The 19,771-nt window shown below is 40.2% G+C and overlaps 1 protein-coding gene across 3 annotated transcripts; it reads left to right on the top strand.

The window, feature by feature from the left end:
- Window positions 1-357: 357 nt before the first annotated feature.
- On the top strand, window positions 358-19,701 carry nap1l1 (nucleosome assembly protein 1-like 1). Of its 3 annotated transcripts, XM_058624174.1 has the most exons (16): window positions 358-506; window positions 4,896-4,934; window positions 5,505-5,593; window positions 8,923-9,025; window positions 9,885-10,026; window positions 10,740-10,820; window positions 11,140-11,268; window positions 11,435-11,506; window positions 11,596-11,735; window positions 12,636-12,781; window positions 12,900-12,919; window positions 13,650-13,772; window positions 13,931-13,963; window positions 14,045-14,095; window positions 15,023-15,058; window positions 17,879-19,701. In XM_058624174.1, exons 2-15 carry the CDS (start codon window positions 4,918-4,920, stop codon window positions 15,026-15,028), a joined length of 1,152 nt encoding a protein of 383 aa, XP_058480157.1. In that variant the 5' UTR covers window positions 358-506; window positions 4,896-4,917; the 3' UTR covers window positions 15,029-15,058; window positions 17,879-19,701. The 3 variants fall into 3 exon arrangements, with proteins under 3 accessions (XP_058480157.1, XP_058480156.1, XP_058480155.1); XM_058624173.1 differs by lacking the exon at window positions 15,023-15,058; XM_058624172.1 differs by lacking the exons at window positions 15,023-15,058; window positions 17,879-19,701 and adding an exon at window positions 15,612-15,668.
- The last annotated feature ends 70 nt before the right edge of the window (window positions 19,702-19,771 follow it).

Here is a 19,771-nt window from a genome sequence, read left to right as displayed (position 1 = left end):
TCCAACCCAGTACGAGCAAGGTGTACCTAATAAAGTGGCCGGTGAGTGCATATAATGTACGATATGATGACAATGTCTAGAGCAGTAAAATAAGGCTCGTATAGAGCTGCTGGTACTAATGGGGAGATAATTATTATACTGTATATAGGTTGATAATTACAAATGAAAATGAAGTTATGAGGAGGTGATGACGAGAAAAGAAGGCTATGAAGAAGAGGAAGTGAGTGATTAGATGAGGAAGAGGATGATTGAGGTAGAGATGATGAGGATGAAGACCCCCCCCCCCCAGTCTCCCTGGGGACATCCTCCTCGCTGCTGCCCCTCCCAGGGACAGCGTTGCCTCGGTGACAGCCAGTTTACGTGATGACGTCGGATGTATATGAGCGCAGGCGGCGGGATCTCGCTCTCTTTTACCGCCATCCGAGCGGAGTCTCTTTCTTCCCTGGGACCGCTTCACTACACAGCGCCACCTAAACCTGTCCATCCACGGGCCACAGAGAGTGAAGGTAAGCGGACAGGACTCGTGAAAATGTTCCCGGAGCCAACGCCCCAAACTTGCTCGTCGTTTTCGGAAGTTGTAGTTAAATGTCTGCTGCTTGGACAAACAGACGGCGGAGGGAGACAGCTTTGCTTCTGCTAATGCTACCAAGCGAGGCAGACAGCGGCAGCAGCCATCGAGACTGGCTCCACCATGATGTGTGTTAACGTTACACGCGATTGAAGGGGGGAATTAAACAACCACCCGGGATTGTATCCGTTAATCCGGTATTGTTCAGACAAAATACGGAATAATATAAACAACATAACGTCATATAATTCTTGTCATTGTCAGCGTCTGTCGACATTTGTTGACACGTGTCTCGTATCTATCATTTTCGGACTTGACCTTATTTTTTTTATTTTTTGGGGGGAGGATGATGGTATTAAGGGTGGGGAAGTGGGAGTTTAGGAGACAACTACACATTGCAGCTAGCTTCACCAGGTTAGCCGGTACTGTGACATAACGGAAGCTGGCGAGGACATGTTACAAGGCAGACAGCACTTTACCGGCCCGTGTGTGTGTGTGTGTGTGTGTGTGTCTCAAAGCTTGTTCGTGTCTCGGAGCTTGTTCCTCCCACTTGCTCAGTCAGAAGTAGTGCGCATCAAGCTAGCAAGCTAGCTGAAGTAGCACCCAGGCAGTGCGGTTAGGCCGGCTAAAGTTAGCCTGTTTACTCAGCAGTGGTCTGCCTGTTCGTGAAGGACGCAGGGGCACGTTTGTGCTTTGACGTCGCACCGTATTCTTTTCACCAGGTTCAGGGTCTTTCTCTCGGCCCGAGTAAAGTTGTAAATGTGTGTGTGTGTGTGTGTAAAAGTGAGCACACAGACTTTAACCCAGGGCTTTTCGTGTCAGACACTGACGGCTTGCTAGACCGGAGCATGCAACACGTGGTCGCCGGGCAGGACGAAGAAGAAAGGGTGTAGATGGTCATAATGTTGGAGCACATGCCCTCTGCTGAACTCATGCACACGTCAGAGAAAACACTTGATGTCAAGTGGAATTTGGTATTTGTTGTTGGGATGCAACAATTAATTGTCAACTAAATTAACCCAACTTTTATTATTCATTGGTTAAAGTATTTTTGTATTCTGTGTGTGATTTGAATTGGTTAAGACTGACCCACACTTCAAGGATTTTCACATTTGACTTGATAACCAATACTGAGAAAGCACAGACTAGACAATCCAGTCAAGATGCAGGACCACACACACATTTTCACACACTTTCAAGGACATTCCAGGGATTTGGGATCCCACAGAAACTCGGTCTAACATGATCTCAGAATATAAACAGACAGAGGCAGACTGTCAGCTTTGTTTTATGCTGAGAAAGGCAAAAGAGGATGGCATCAACTTGGCTTGTACAAGTTGTTGCTGGGTTCTGCTCATGCCCCAATCGCTGTCAAATATCAAACTTGTTTATTACTTACAATTTGAAATCGGGAACACTCCGAACTCAACCCCTCACGCTACAGGATAATTTTGCCAGATAAAATTGTAAGGCACCCACGATTGTTAGAATAGCCAGATCGGGACTGAAATCTGGCCAATCCTGTAGTGTGGGACAGTCATTATTAATATCAACATTCATATCTTGTCAAAGATTTAATCTATGCCAATAATAGAAGTAAATGGTAAGAATAGGGGAAATATAATTAATATAAACATGGTGATAAAATGTTAGACAAATGAAAGAAGATGGAAAAAAATAAAGATGTTATTTTTCTCAGCAAGACCCCTCACTATTTAGCAGGGTTTATTGTCAGAAATGTAATATTCTACCCATAGGTATGTTTATAAGTGTATAATTGCTTTAATATAAAAGGCCACTATCTTGTGCTGCCATGTTTATGAATGCAAATTGTTTGGCTTTTTTATAGCAATGAAGTGATTTCAGTTGTCACACAAGAACATTAACATGAGCTGAGCTGTACTCATATTATCAGAAGTCCCATACCACGAGCAACTACTGTCATGATTGTTTTTGATTGATTTCCATGACATTAATAACCAATTAGACAGAGATACTCAAACGTGTATTTCAGGAAGTTCAGCAGCACACTGGTACATGCCCTCAACTCTTCAATTATCAGCTACTTGCAGTGTAAAAAGAGCCTCAACTCGCAGTAGAGCGGTGTCTCCACTTAACATTATCTCTCCACAACTGTGAAATGAGATGAAACGGGTTCGTCTCATTTCATTGGCCTCTTCAGCTCTGCAACTGATTAATTCCCCCCACCAGCCAGCCTATTATATTTCAAGACAGGGTGTTTTGCACAGTATCTTTACAGTAGATGTTTGAGATATTTAGAATTTCCTTTTAATTACAGCTTATTAATATTCATGCTGATTAACCAATACATTGACTAGTAAGCTCAAAGGAACCAACCACATTTAAATGGAATGCCTTAAATGAAGTCTCTTGATATTGGAAGGTTATGTGGTCCTGTTCTTTGAACATTGATCAGCACAAGTTTACATTTCCTTCATCATAAAACCATTGTATGTGGTGACAAGCAGTATTGCAAGATCTCCACCACCTTAGTTGAACAGCAAATGTGGCTCTGTTACATTTGACAAGCAGATTTCCCCCCTTTCTATTATTCATCACAAGGATTTAGGTTTGAGTTACTGCTACCTCAGTGAGTTTTGACACTGTCACTTCCACATCATGATCGTTAGTTAGTGTTGTGGGGACTTTGGCTGCTGTACTGCCGGATCATTATGAATGTGTGTAAACTGTAGTAGCAAACGAATGAAATCAAGTCTGAAAATGCATGAACATCATAAAATATAAGCACCAAATGTATGTCATGTATACTCTCCATGTTAGTTTGGTATGCCCTCATCCTTGTAATGTGGAAGAATGCAAGATGTCATCCAAATGGGGAAACATAGTGTTACTCTAATAAGACCATAAACCATATTAATGCATTTGGACCCAGTATTGCAAATAGAATGTGTTCTCAGTGGTCCACTGTGATGAAATGATAAAAGTCACTCAAATCTTTTGGCATGTTCATCTCTGTATTGATTAACCCCTTGGCCAAAAAGTCAGCTTATTTACATTACTTAAGCAGATCATAATCATATACATTGAGTAATGTAATGTAGAAACAGTTTCAGGTTTTACATCCTGTAAGAAATAATGACTTTTTCTGCTATAAATGTGTGAACTTGTGATAGGTGGGAAATATGTTAATTTTCCCACAGACCTTCATTCAGATTTGCTTTTTTATGCCACCAGTGGAGTCACCCTAGGTGCTCACAATGGGCCAGTGGCTAGCATTGTTGCCCCACAGCAAGGTCAGTGGTTTGGATCCCAGTTCAACCAAGGACCTTTTCTGTGTGGATTCCAAAGCCAGAAAGAAAATGTTGGAAAAACTCGAGCTCCATCTTTCGTGGACATAGTTATGAGTATATTTTTTACTTTAAATTCAAAGGTCAACTTTTCTTTGTTTGGGCAGTGCATTGGATATAATACTTCAACTATCACATTTGCTTCAATGGTCTCGAAGAATCTGTTTTGGTTTTGAAATTGAAAATGTTCTGTTTTGATCAGACGAAGGCTGTGAAGTGTTGGCTTGTCTTTTGCATACAGCTCCTTTTTATGTGCATATCCTATATATGTATATGGGGTAGTGTAGACTTGGCTATAATTTGCGGGAGAATTAATTGTGCATTTTAATGTTCTTTTCATTAAAGTGGTGGAAAAAGCTTGAAGCCATTATGCACAATCTAGGATGTATGATTTTAAAAAGCATGCATAGCAGATGTGGTGTTGGGGGTTTCACTGCAGACGTGGGTGTACCTTCATATATAACTGTTAAGTATAAAATAAATAACTTATTTTAGGCCATTTAAAGCCCACAGCAGTTGGTTGAGAAGTTAATATTTAAAGGTTTTATTGTCATCTGCAAAAAACATCTTTACAATTAAATTATTCTTTCTCTTTTGGTTTTGGCTATTTGAAGGTCTTTTTCGAAAGTATCTAAGCAATTGTAAATTTGACTTTATTGCAAACCTCGACCGTGCATGTGCTGGGTGTGAACATCAGCGTCTTGACAGCAGTTCAGGATCCATGTCCCTTGTGTTAATGCATTTGTGTTTTGTGATGTTACTTTATCATTGTTCATTAATGAAGTCAAATTAACTTTGAAAAAACTACAACCATAACAGACAGTTTTGTCTTTTCTTAGTCGCTCACATGTTGCTAAATAAACCATCACATTCTCTATGCACCCTAAAATGAGCACTGACACCGTTTGACCCACATCTGACAGTTAAATGTGACCTGAAAATGAATTGGTTTGTGTTCTCAAGTCTTTCAAAGCTAATTACTGTCTCTCTTTTTATAGCATTACTTGAGACTCAGCTAAAATGGCAGACATCGACAAGTAAGTACATCTTCCATCCTTGGTTACAGTTAATACTTTAATGATGCATATTCACCTGCTGTGACATCACACACACCAGAGGCGTGGTCAATTATTCAACATGACATGATAGTGTAGAAGCAAACACTTGTTTACTGCTATGTGGTCAATGATGTCATTTCCAGGCCACGGTTTCATCTTCGTAGTAGGTGCATTTCCACTGCACGAATCAAGAACCATGGACTGGAACCAGGAATGTGCTGTTTGACCTCATGAATCAGGGATTATATGTATGAAAATTAGTCACATTATCAGAAGTATTTTTATGCTTCTCAGGGTTTCTAATTCATTGATTTGTTTGTGGCCATCGACACTGACCACTGCACATTGATTTTCTAAATGGATGAAATGTATGTTGTAGTAGATCTGCAGACAATGCATTGATTCACAAAACGCCTGGCTCCACTCTCACACCTACACATAATCTCTGACAACAGGCACATATATACATAGTATAGTAGTATATAGGGTCAAGCATTTAAGCATTTTCAAATTTAAAATGCTCCTCTTGCCCCTCTACATCCTGAGCAGTAAAGACCAGGCTGAGATTGACCCTGCAGATATGGAGGACGTGGAGGATGTGGAAGAAGAGGAGACGGGAGAAGATGAAAACAGCAAAGGTAAACCTCTACAAAAACTAACTGTCTTTGCGAACTTCAGTCATCAACAACTGTTTCCATTTTTAAACAGTCTGACTTTCAAAGTTTAAGTGAATAAATGTACGAAAAGTAAGGATGCACCGATATGAATATTTCGGCCGATACCGATATCCGATATTAATATTGCTGCTATGGCCGATAACCGACATCTACCGATATCGATATATGTTTTTTTTTTAAAAAAAAAGGTTTCTGAGATGATAAAAGTTTGTACAGACTGAAAATCATGCAAGCTGAATTTTTGATTGTCTTCCTTTATTTTCAAAACATGTTTTACCTCCAAATAACAAGGTTACAGGGCGACCATAAGACACAAGTAAAGGTTTTTAGAATCCTTTAGCACTTGTAGCAAGTGTGTAACTAAATTAAAGTACAGTTTAACGCCCTCAACTCACTAAACTCCTGTGAGAAAGTTTGGATCATAAATTACAAACATAAATAAAAATAATACCCTGCCAAAGTTACTGTAACCGAGATAAGGGCGTCTATACTGGGTACGTAAATAAAGTCAACAACCCTTCCTCCCGGCAACAACAACCGCGCCACTTCACTTAACAATAAAACTACACAACAGATATGAGAAACAATACCTGACAAGCTCTACTAAGAGCTGCCATAATAAAAAAAATATATATAACATTACTTTATCAAACTTGCCAGTATTCATGGCAACCAGATATTTATTAAATTGCAAAACATTGGAAAAGTAGCGCCGACTTGGCAGGTTGTTGCGGGGTTCAATATGCTCTATCAGCCGTCGGAACCCTCGGTCCTTCACTATGGAAAAGGGCTGGTCGTCAAGAGCAATCATTTCCATTACCTTGATCGTTATTGCCCTGGCCAATGTCTTCCTTTGTTCGATTACTTGCTGTATTGGGCTCCCAGCTGCGCTGCTTTCTTTTTTGTCTGCCGCCTAACGTTACTAGCGTTAGCTTCCTGCCGTTGTTCGTATACTTCTGGGTGGCAGTTTTTCAAATGACATAATCAAATTTGTGGTATTTAATGACTTGACACGGAACCCTCCTCGCATTATCTCAACTTTGCAAGTGTTGCATAATGCTTTTCGCGTATCTTCTATCGACACCCTGAAAAAACGCCCACACCGCTGACATTATCTCTCCTCAACACACACACACACACACCTTGTGCTGCACTTGCGTCACTGTAACATGCTCAAAGAAATGCAGCATGGCCTCCCCTTCCCGACACACGTACACAAACAGCAAATAGACGGGTATTAACATCGGTTGTTAAAATCGGCGCAGTTTTACTCATTGGACCGATGCCGATATGTTAAAAAATTACGAACATCGGCCGATACCAATATTAATGCCGATATATCATGCAACCCTAACGAAAAGTATTAGCATTGATTGAGTTGCATAATAACAGTGTCCACTTATTTCCACTTTTAAAAATGTCATTTGCATGAAGTGATTTGAATTTCAGTCTGGAGTGTGTTTTACTTTAGGACCTGGATGCTGTTTATGCATCCTTTTTGATGCTCAATAAAAGATTCAGACTCATGTGTAACCCACTCCTGGCTCATTGTAGATGGATTTAAAAGGCTGTTTGGCCTTTTCTATTTATAGCAAGATTAGAGAACTCTTTTAGAAGCTAGACTTGATTTAAAAAAAAAAAAAAAAGGCCCCTTCCGACTGCCCACGACTGATCCGTCAGTGTCTACGCTGTGGGAAGCTGTGCATGATTTCTGAAAGCTGAAGGGAGATTAGAAATGCATGAGTAGTACACAGACCGCTGGTGAGTAACAAACTCGTCACAGCTTTGAAAATATGTGAAAGGCAGCTGATGTTTCTGAACGCAAGGTTAAAATAAGTCTGCTGGCTTACAGAGTAAATTATACCGTAGCTGCCTTCCTCAAGTTAATGTACTGTTGTGCAGTTTTTCCTTTTTGGTAAATGGGCATTAAAAAACAGGTCTTTAAAAATGCACGGGTCAGTGGATGGAAGTAGGGGTCCACTGAAAATGCAGGTGCCAGCTAGAGCTGAAACAATTACTTGATTAATCGATTACTAAATTAATTGTCAACTACTTTGATAATCAATCGGTTCGAAGCTTTTTCATGATCAAAACAAGATTTCATTTTGGTTTGTGGACAAAACAAGGCATTCGAGAACATTTCCAGGTTTGACAAACACTGACCAAACGATTACTCGATTAATCGTGAAAATAAACAGATTTATCAATTATGAAAATAATCGTAGTTTGCAGCTCTAGTGCCAAAGACTTGATGGTGATTTGCCTTTTTCAAAAATCCTTGCATTTATACATTGATCGTGTAGACATTTACTGTAAAGAAGTTGTTTTTGACAGCAACGCAAACCTCTACACCAGAAGGTGTTGTCAAAATGGCATGGGATTTCATGTTGTTCCCAATGCAGCCTTGTTTATTTGGTTGACTAGGAAAGCATTCATTTTTCCCTTATTGTGGAGTGTCATGATATGAAATTATGAGTGCAAAAGTAGCTAAGAAATTGGTTAGGTTTTAAATGTATGCTAAAGGGCATTAGAAACACCACTTCTCCCTCAGTAGGGCAAAATCAGTCACATTTTCTTATGTTAAATGTGGCCGCCACGTTTCAAGGCTCAAAAAAAGTTGAGACGCAAATGGCTTGTGTTTACTGTGCATCAGGAACATACTATCTCAGGAACATACTAATATTGCACTCAAATAATTTTTAGACTTTTAACTTGGATACAATCTGGAGTCTGTCTGGGTCAGGTGCCTTCAGCAGGTGAATCTCCAGAGAATGTAGACAATGGGGTGGCAACTGGTTTAAGCAGGCAGGAGTTTTACCTATGTGGGGTTTTTTTGTGCGTGGGTGTATTTGTTTGATGGGGTGTGAAGACTTGGACAGCTGATCTGTTCTAGCTGTTAACACACTACAAGCAAAATGCCCAGGATTTGCCAACACAGAAGAGTGACTTCTAGTCTCTTCAATCGTCTCACCTGCCAGCAGGAATGGCCTGATCTTTGATCAGCACGAGCAAATGTGGTGTTTACTTGTATTGTTCCATCCATCACCTGTCTCCTTCTACAAAAGAAGTCCTTTTTGTTAGTGACTGCCATCTCTTGTATCCATGCAGCATGAAACGCTTGGATGTTGCTCAGATTTTGTTAGTGTACTAACACGTGTAAATGATTTATGCTTTGGTGGGGATTCTTGTCACAATGTTTTTAATTCAAATATGATCATAAGAACTGTTTAACACTCAATTTTTGGTTTTGTCTAATTCCGTCTTGCTCCTCTCTCTGCTTGTGTACTTAGCTCGTCAGCTGACCGTACAGATGATGCAGAATCCACAAATCCTGGCAGCGCTGCAGGAGAGGTTGGATGGTCTGAGCGGCTCACCGTCGGGGTACATTGAGAGGTGAAGGATGAACAGATTTTTAATCTCGATCCGTGAACGTAAATTGTGCCTGGCTCGAGCCGAATTGGCTGCAGAGTAGTGAAGATATTTATCTTCTGTAAGGACACTACAGCAGAAAAGATACTTTTAAATTGTAAATAACCAAGGTGTTTTTCAGCCACCACAGGGCTTCACAGGTAATTTTATGAAACGCAGGATTTGATCATGCCAGTTGGGTTTGTGTGAAATCTTAAATCTCTTAAACCAGTTATGACAAAGATTTTAAATATTTTGATTTTAAGGAAGCTGCATCATTATCCTGAATAGGTGTGCAATAGATCATACCAAGCACAAACTAATAAATCCAGGTACAAATAAGACCCAGTTTCTTCAGTGTCAAATGAAGCAATTGTCAATAATGCCTGTTTTTGGCACAGTCTTGCTTTGTTTAAAGGGTGCACTTGAAAGGCCACGCTGACTTGATCGTAATCCTTTTGGGAGTGTGCTGTGTTGCTCTGCTCTAAAGTTCTTTGATCATCTTCAAAGGGAAGGCCCTTTTGTGGGAACATTTTTAACAAATAATGCAGGTTTTTCATCACGCTTCTTTTAAGGTCTGCACAAACCCGGCAAAAAATACTTTCCCTCCTTACTGTTAAACACGTTAACTGAATAATGTACAAATGGATTTGTAAAATCACCACTTGCATAAGCTGTATCATTGGCTGGGTGGTAAAAGCTAGTGCTTGCTGTGTTGGATATGCCATGCATCGGTTAGTTTTCTTTGCAGGCATTTGTAGTTGTTTCTGGTGAAGAGTGAAAATGCTGTGTTCCCTGATTCCTCCAGAACTGTCCTCACATCTTCTGTTCTATCTTCCAACAGTTTACCCAAGGTTGTAAAGAGACGTATAAATGCCCTGAAGAACCTGCAGGTCAAATGTGCCCACATTGAAGCAAAGTTCTATGAAGAAGTACATGAACTGGAAAGGAAGTATGCAGCTCTTTACCAACCCCTGTTTGACAAAGTAAGTCATTTGTACATGTGCTTTTTTATTATTTTGACTCATTGACACTGTTGCTGCATCTCTTTTTATACACATCATTTGATTTCATGAAACATGTCGGTGATGTACAATTTCACAGAATATACACCTTACTCTAAATAGTCCAGACTGTAATCATGTAGGATATTCATAGATAATTCGGCTATTTAATGGACTTGCATCAATTTGGAAAATGTGCATGTGATGTATCCCTTAAGAGCACATTAAAAATCTTCTTAAATGTTGAGGACTGGACTTTCAAGTAGGTTGCATTAACTCATACAAAAGCATTAGAATTAATTCTATTTACTACCTGGAAAACATGTGGTTAGTGATATTTCTTTTACATACATGACATGCTTAATGTGTCCTTGATCTGTAAATAAAGAGTTAAAGGTTAATCTGACACCACATCTGACGGTGGTGTTATTCAGCATTGAAGACTGGTGGAGCTGCTCTCAACCTTGGTCATGATCCGTTTTGTCAGGAGCCGTTTCTTTGAGACCGCTGACCTGCACGTTTTCCAGGCCCGTCGTGTTTCTTATCCGCTGGATTTGTTTTCATATAAACACTCCAAGGAATGAAGTGGATGCTTCACCGAGTATCATTTTCTGCCCTTAATGTGACATTGCACGTAGATGTCATTGCACATCAGATCTTTAGATCCAAACACTGACTTCATGTTCTGTTCACAGAGAAGCGATATCGTGAAAGCAGCCTATGAGCCCACAGATGAGGAATGTGAATGGAAGGAAAATGACGAGGAAGAGTTGACAGTAAGTAAACCTGCTCAGGTCATGTACACACCTCTATGCAATTGCTATAACTATTTGATCTTTTTTGATTGCACTCTCCCATTTCTATTATTTCCTTCATACATCTCCAATGCCCATCTAGAATTGTGTCACTTTAACACTGCATGCAGCCAAAATTGAAAACTGTAGTGTAGCATTTTATTGCAGCTATATTTTTTATTATAATATTTGCTATTTATTTATCTATCCAAGTCCCCAGTGAGTCACACTCTTTCCATGTGTAGGTAGTGAGAAACTCTTACGTGAGAAGTGGTTGAGCATGTCCTTAAATGTCGTTTAGGATGAAATGAAGGAGAAGGCCAAACTAGAGGAAGAGAAGAAGGACGAGGAGAAGGAAGACCCAAAAGGCATCCCCGATTTCTGGTTAACAGTTTTCAGAAATGTGGACCTGCTCAGTGACATGCTGCAGGTAGGTTCATCCAGACAGCTCCTGGGGAGGCAGACAAAATGGGTCACTGGCAACATCTGCTTCCAGCAATGAAACATCAGGGTTTGCTTCCACCTGCTGGGCAAGTTGGACAGAGCAGGGTTTGTTCTGTATGAGCTAATGCTGTGGTGCTTCCTCTCTCCCCCAGGACCATGATGAACCCATCCTTAAACATTTACAAGATATTAAAGTAAAATTCTCAGATCCAGGACAGCCCATGGTGAGTCGGCTGACCCTCGAGTTCACTGGCTTAAATAAGTCTGGCAATCAGTTTTAAACAAATCCTAACCTTTTTTTTTCTTCACCCAGAGCTTCACGTTAGAGTTCCTCTTTGAGGCCAATGACTTCTTTACAAACACAGTGTTGACGAAAACCTACAAGATGAGGTCAGAGCCTGACGAGAGCGACCCCTTCTCTTTTGACGGCCCAGAGATCATGAGCTGCGCAGGGTGAGTACAACACAAGCGTCTGCTAAATGACATGTCATGTAATATAAAGCAGATTCATTCTGCTCTTCACACTGGCTTTTCTTTAATTTTGTCAAATGTATCTATGTCGCAGTATTCTGTAGTGTGGAGTCACTGCTAGGTTTTCCCTAATCACAGGTATAATGCAGTGTGATTTTATCTTAAGGGCTGTGTATTAGCAATACGTTGCACATGTGTATCACAGGATATTGTCTACTATAAGCAAGGCTATATTATTATTATTATTATTATTATTATTTTTATTATCAATGTCAAGACAAAAACATCTGACGTGCTGCATCGGTACAGTATTACACCAAGAACTATCATATTTTGGTGTGGTCGATTCCTTGCACCTCTATTATACGTTGGAGAGAAATAATGGAACCTCTGTGTGACAGAACCAAACCCAAAACTCATAAGGTTATAATTTCAAAATAAGCTTGCTTTTCAGCTACTTTGATCAGCTGTTCTGTTCACGGAACACATGTTCTTTAAAGAATTAAACGGAGTTAAGAATCTCTGACACTCCACTGCTGAGAAACAACTGTCAGCTTCACCAGCTCGTCTGATGATGATGAAGGATTATTATCTCCGAGTGTGTGGGTCACGATAATGCTGTTCTAATTTTTTTTTGTCTTTTTTTTACAAAAGAATGACATGTCACAAGCTGTGTATTGAAGTCATTACATATGATGTGGGTTTCCAGTATATGAAAGTTTTTTTTTTTCTCCCCTCTGAATCATATCTGATGACGTCACCATTTCACTTAAAATAAACCCAAGCTGATTTTAGATGAATGTCTATTAAATGTGACATTTTAAATAATTAGAGGGTGACCTTCCTTTCTGCTGCTGCCTCCTCCTGTTTCATTCACCACAGCTGCACGATTGATTGGACAAAGGGCAAGAACGTCACGTTGAAAACGATTAAGAAGAAACAGAAGCACAAGGGTCGCGGCACAGTCAGGACAGTCACCAAAACAGTCCCCAACGACTCCTTCTTTAACTTCTTCACCCCTCCAGAAGGTACAGACAATTTTAATGGTTTATTAAACTGTGGGCTGTTTAATATTACACTTGAATAAATGATTGTACTTTATACTTACACCTTTTTCTGCTCTTGTTTTTTTTTTTTTTTTTACAGTCCCAGAAAGTGGAGAGTTGGTGAGTCAATGTAGTTCCTCCTATGATTATTTATTTTGCATTTCATGGCAAAATGAACTACCAGGATAAACAATAGAGAAGTCTTTCATGGACAGTCATTCATAGTTTAGACTAAATAATAAATAGTTAATAATAGTTGAGAAAATTAACTTGTAGAGAGTTTAACCTAAATATAATTTTATTATTGAGACAGAGCTTTTTCAGAGCATGGATTACTTGTTTAGTTTCTGTATGATTGAGGGAAATCATGTATGTTCCCCCTCTTACTCATGCTAATAGTTCACAAATGCACACAACTATACCAGTAGTTGTATTAAACTACACTGTTCTAGTACATTTATCCCATTTATTTGTATGAAACGACACCTCCATGACAACCTCATACACACGTCTGTCCTTTAGGGCGGCATGGTTGTTGAGCTATACATCCAGTAGAGGGCAGTACAGAGTTCAGTTTTTTCTTAAAGCAAAGTGGCAAGGAAGGAAGAGGAGGTTGTGATCGAGTACAGTAGCTGTCACATTGTTGATTGTTACCATATCGCAGAATCTCTCAAAATGTATGCCATTGTTGAAATCTGTTACAAAAATACAAGTTAAACAAATGAAAGGAACTTCCCCGTTTGTTTCCATTAAAGTATCCAATGCTAAGCGAAACTCTGCCAATTACTGCATGCAAACATTCTTAACGTAGTGCCTCTTAAATTGTCTTGAATTGTCTGTTTCTCATCAGGACGAGGACTCTGAGGCAGTTCTAGCTGCTGACTTTGAAATCGGTCACTTCATCCGCGAACGCATCGTACCTCGAGCTGTGCTCTACTTTACCGGAGAGGCCATAGAGGATGATGATGACGATGTGAGTTTTGCAAGATATTCTTTAAGCTATACTGGAATCTATACTGAATGTAATTGTCATTGCTTGAAATGTGTGTTTCCTTAGCAGTTGGGTGTTAATTTAAAAAAATATTTGACTGTTGGTCATCAATCATGTTTTTTTTTGTTTTTTTTTTACAGTATGATGAAGAAGGAGAGGAGGCAGACGATGAGGTGAGACTCAGTTTGACCACTTGTACAAAAGCCAGTTTTGTTTTTGATGGAGCTGCTTGACTGAAGTTGCTGTGTGTTCAGGAAGGTGAGGAGGAGGCTGATGAGGAGAACGACCCTGACTATGATCCCAAGGTGAGATCACATCTAACTCTTACACACACACACACACACACACACACACACACACACACACACCCCTGTAAAGATCTCTGGTGTCCTTACAAAGTCCTTACTCGGCTGTTCTCAAATTTGTTGGCTCAGGACGCTCTGTTGGTCTCTCAGAACCATTGACACTTGTTTCATCATCATGGTGAAACTTCATGGTGAAAAAAAGCTGTCCTAAGTCCACTTGTGAGATTTCAATGTACAGAATACATACTGTCAAATGCATCTCATTTTGTTTCAGCTTTTACTTTTGTCTTCATGATCTTAATTTGGCCTCGGGAATAAACCAGAAAAAAACAAAAAGCTTTTATTCATTCACTGTTGTCTTAACCTGATCTTTGGCTTGTATAATGAGCATGACTTTTTCTATAAATCTGACTGCTGCATGTTGTGAAACTTGACCATGAGCAACACACAGATCCAGCATGTCTCAAACCGTAGAACGAGGACACCATATTGTCTGCATATATCCATATTCTTACCTCCTTAGTGTGGGGAGCTGGCACAATAAATGCAAATACTGGCATCTTTTTGTTCAGTGATTTTGTGCGTTGCTGCTTCCTGATGAAGCCAATTAAGCTGAAAAAACTATGAACAAGTGAAGTAAAGCAGCACACGCTTAGAAAATAGTGTTTTGCAAGCTCCACAGAGACAAATTTAAAAACTCTTGGTAAAGCTTGTTTCAAGATTGGCAGTAAATGTCGTGCCTTGAATTAAGTGTGAGGGCAACATTTGACACCAACCAGCATGATTTCTGCTTCCTCTTTGCTAAACAAAGTCTTTGATGTTCTGTATTCAGCCAGGTTTGCTTCTTTTTTTGTTTCTCCTATACATCAATGTTTCTTCATCTCCAGGCATCTTTTGTCAGCGACTCTTTAAATTTTTCCTCACTAGGTTTAATGGTGACAGTAGAAAAATAACCCTATCCTGGTAGGTAAAGCTTGTGAATTGTCAGCTTACTACCATCACACCCCCCCCACCACTTTTAGTTTCCTTGTGTTACCATTGTGCACCATCCCTCCCAATGCCCGTCACCTTCTCCTTTGCTGCCATGTTGCACCCCTCTGATACTAACCCACTGATTTGTTGGTGTGTGTGGTTTTTTTCTGAACTTTAACCCATATTTAGCTCTGCATTTGCACCCGTATTATTTCTGTATGTTGAAAGTAGTCAGGTCTTATTTGTTTTTCCCCCCTCTCCACAATGTTAAATGTATTCTGTGTACAAACAGGTTAGATTTATTTATTTTGTCTGCCATGTATTTTGTACTTTATTTGTTTGCTTTCAATACCCATTGAAACATTGCTTTGTTTGTCCATGTTTTTTTCCCCCACATTAGTTACACTCAGTTTTGTGTATAAATTTGCTTTTAATGTTGATAATGGCCTCAGAGTTCTGTTTCTATGTGAAACTAAGGTTTAGTCCGTTGAAGGCAGGTTTCCTAAATGCGAGATGTGTCATTAGAGATTTTGCATACCACCTCAAGGATGCAATTGTCACCAAGACCAGTTTCATGTTCTATTAAACATGATGATCACCAGATCACAAATTGAGTCTTAAAATGGATTTTATATATTAGTATGCACAGATAGATGCAGATGCTGCAGTACTGTTGTGGAAATGTAGGGTAGAATGTAAAATGTCACACAGGGGAAGTATTTTTGTAATGAAAACTTTGAATAAAGGTCGTGTGTGTGGCATCAGGCCATGGAGAGCAGCATGAACAGCTGCAGTGTGCCATCACCTCTACAAGTGTCTGTCTGCTGGAAGGACACCATGCCTCATATGTGATGGGCCCTTATAGTGAAGTGTTTTCCTTTTTTTTAGGTTTTGGCAGCAAATTAATTAAAACTCATTGTCCTGAGGTTATGTTTATTATCCTGTAGTTTCTGTTGAAAAATGAGGCCCGTTGGCAGACGGCAGTTTCAGGGCTCTTCCAAATAGGCAGTTATCTACTCCACAACTATGTAATGTATAATAATCTGCTCTTACACTCCTATTTGCTCATCTCTGTCCCAATATTATATTTTCTTAAAGCACACTTGAAAGAACAAGATAACCGGTTTCAGCATGTTCTTAGCCATATGTATTTACAGGAAGTACATAAATCTTTCCTGTTGATTAGAGAGCAGCCAGTACATTTCCCAGGCTTACGAGTGAACTTAAGTTAATCACAAACAGATCTGTGACAACTAACTCGGTTTATCTACCAGAGCGAGTCCTCTATCAATTAGGAAAACATCTGCTTTCCATGGTTAAATCTTGATTGTGAAGTTGTTTACCCAGCGTCCATTGCTGAATTTGTTGCTGCTTGTGTAAATGGTGTTTTGATGCAAGTAAAAAAATTGGTTGTCCACCAACATGCAAAGAGAAAATGCAATTAAAACAGTGTATCAGGATGAACTACACAGATGCATGTTCAAAACATCAGTTTTCATACAACTAGGATTGCACAGTTCACCTTTTGGCAACCCATGGGTGGATTTTTATTCCCGTTTATGTTGTCTATTTAACCTTTCTCCACCTACGTCTACTGGCCTTGATGTGGAACATTCCATGTATAATAGCAATATAAACATGTAACATAATTGTAGTTCTATAACACGATAAATTAAATCTAAACGCATGCATAAAGGATTGCTAAATTTGCAGGTTGTGGATATAGTTTGGGCGAGTTGTAGAAGTCTGTACACTAAACTACTGTGAATTACATCCCCTTAATCCCAAACTACCCCTCAGGCTGTAGACGATGTCCTTACCTAAATGTTAACGGGGTTAAATGAGGAGCTCTTTGGAGGCTCATTGACTTCCATTTGACCTATGTTTTTACCAACAGTGTCCTGCGTAATGCCTCCCTGCATCCCTGTCCCTATACTTACAGTGGTCAGCAAATGGTGGCCTGTGGTCCAAAACTGGCCCGCCAGCATTGATATCTGGCCTGTAGATCAGAAACCACATTCAGGTCTTCTCATGTGGAATTCAGCGCCTTTTATTCTGATAAAAGATGAGTCAAAGCGCAATTTGAAGACTCTAGCAACAGTCTGTGGCAAATTCAGGTTACTTTTTTTTTAAACCAGCATCTTATCTTGTATCTTAAATGTGCCTTTTTTGTGCAATGGAATGAAGGATGATGCATTCTACCTTTTACACTACTTCTGAAAGACCAGCAGTTTAGGGCATGTCATTAGCAGCCTGATGATTAAGTTGTATACTAATACATGTTTACTCCACGTACGAGTAAACGAGACAAAATGCCAAAGCAATCAGTTTTGTTGTATTTGCAGCATTGTCCACATTAGTATAGTGGACACTGTTGGTAAAGAGACATGAACAAAGGTCCATTTAGGGATCAAGTGCACTGACATTTCATTGTTTGTCTTAATCCCTGAACTATGGTGCCACATTGTTGTGCAGGTGTTCTTTCTGTTAGTCACAGGTCACTTGAGAGGATGATGGTCCATGGCACTGATGGACGTGACAAATCCTAGTTATCACAGTCTGTCCAGTGAATGTGTCTCTCATTGTGTTCATGTCTGTGTTCGTCTTTCCTCTCAAACGAGATCACATTCGGGACATGAAACTTTTCAGACTGTACTTGGATTTTTGTCGATGCTAATTGAATGCTTGAGGCTCTTGAAGTGGCTTGTGTGTGTAGAGTAGACTTTGATGTGACCGTGCTTATGTGAGTGTTGAGTGAAGTGACCTAGTATTAACGACCTTCTCCCATCCCTGTGTTTTGTTTTTTTGTAGAAGGATGCAGCCCCCCCAGCTGAGTGTAAGCAGCAGTGAAGCCTGGCCTGGCTGTCTTGAGGATCAACTGCACTGTAATGGCTTCTCAAATAATAAAAAAAAAAAAATCTATAAAAAAAATCCTAAAAAATAAGGAGAAAAAGTTTAAAATAGTTACTTACCGCCTTATAATGTTTTGTATTTTTCTTGGTAGAGAATTTGAAGAAAAAAGGTTTCAAGATTTTTGTTACAAAAAATTCATGGTAATATTCTGGGAGCTGTGACTCAATATACATATTTTACTAGACCTGTCTTTTCCTTCTCTTCCTCCTCCTCTGTAAAATAGACGCAGGAAACAAATCTCCCTCAAAGCATGAACGTGTTTCTTCACTGCTAAACTAGTTTGGGTTCTCGTGAAGTCTTTTGTTGTATTTGCTCTTAGACAACAGCTGTGGTTTGGACTGCCTCACTGTAACGTCAATTTATAAATAACCTCCCCCCCACCCCCCTAACTCTTTTTGCTCCTAACGAAGTTCCAGGTTAATTTCTGACTTCTTTCGACGAGCATATAGCACTTGTAAAAGCACTGTAGCATTTCCAGCTGTGGAGATGGAGGACAGATGCGTGACTGGAGCTCGGTGTCCATTCCAGTTAATCTAAATCTTGCTTAGCATAGGATCTGGATTCCGGTTTTCTGGCCACTTCCTGCACCATTTGTGCTCAACAGCTCTCCACTCTTGATACATTCCAGTAAGCAGTCTGGCTGGCACCATCCGTGTACTGCTCTCAAAAGAAGTCTGCTTCTTTTTAACTGGACTGATTCGTCTAAACCGATCAAAAGTCAAGACCACTTCATTATGCATCGAGTCGTTCCCAGAGTTTAGTGCAGCCTGGTCGAGTCTCTTAAACATTCCAGAGAATTCTTCAGATGAGGAAAGGGCATGAGACATTTTGGCAGGATGACAAGTTCAGAAGTCGTAGCTCCAGTATTCCAGTGCTTCAGGCTCCTTGTAGGCTCACAGCGGCGTGGCTGTCGTCTCTATAGCACTTCGTACTAGTGTGTGTGGTGTGCCACTGGTGTCCTATCGTAGGTTATGTGTCCAAGTATTGTGAACAGCACTTTGATGCCTGTACGTGGAACCCCACTCTGTGGATGCTTCAACTCGTGCTATCTTGTTTTCAGTGCGTTGCCTTTCTTGGTGAGGGAGGCACACTGTTCAGAGAAGATCAGTCAGATGTAGCACGGCAAAGTAACGTTTCGCCTCGTCGGCCCTTGTGTCTATAGTCAGGTTTCACCAACTCTCCCATCCTCTCTCTTCATTTCACGACATTTACCTCATGTCACCAATTAGTGAGTTGTCCGGTGGCTTGTGGACCCACGGTGTCGTCCCCGAGGTCTTTGCTCCGTTTTATCACTGTGAAAGAGCAGGAAAATGTGACTAGGCCATTATATGGTAAACTACCCACCTTCCTCACTGACACCCGCCATCCTTTTGTTGCCCAGAAGGCCACAGAGAAGCATTTCAGAGCAATATTTAAGGTTAGGAGGGAGTGGCCAAGAAGAAACTGTAGCCTGCCTCCTCCCCAGTCCATTCTTCTGCGTTTTAGTTGTTAAAACAGCCAAAGTGTTGGTTGTTGGGCAGTGTTGTGTCCACTGTGGAGAGCCAGGGTACTTCTCATTCTGCAGGGAGTATTCAAATCCTGTTGCCCAGGAAAGGATGTGACAGGGTTCTGTAGGGTCCCTCTGAGCAGCTGTTGTCAAGGCAAAACGCTATGCTACAAAAATACTAATGTACTCAATACCTGTAAGTGTATGTTCCTGAATAAATTGGGTAAACATCTAATATGATTTGTGTGTTCATTTCCCCCCCCCCCCCATATTAGATGCTGACAAATAAGGTTGCAGCCAGCAGA

This window comes from Solea solea, chromosome 3 (assembly GCF_958295425.1).
Source record: "Solea solea chromosome 3, fSolSol10.1, whole genome shotgun sequence".
Classification (NCBI taxonomy): Eukaryota; Metazoa; Chordata; class Actinopteri; order Pleuronectiformes; family Soleidae; genus Solea; species Solea solea.
This window is presented reverse-complemented; position numbering and strand designations above follow the sequence as displayed.

Coding starts and splice junctions, on each gene's coding strand:
- nap1l1 (XM_058624172.1), top strand. Junction 12,920..13,649: donor TCCCAGAAAGTGGAGAGTTG/GTGAGTCAATGT, acceptor GTTTCTCATCAG/GACGAGGACTCTGAGGCAGT. Junction 14,096..15,611: donor ACCCTGACTATGATCCCAAG/GTGAGATCACAT, acceptor GCATACCACCTC/AAGGATGCAATTGTCACCAA.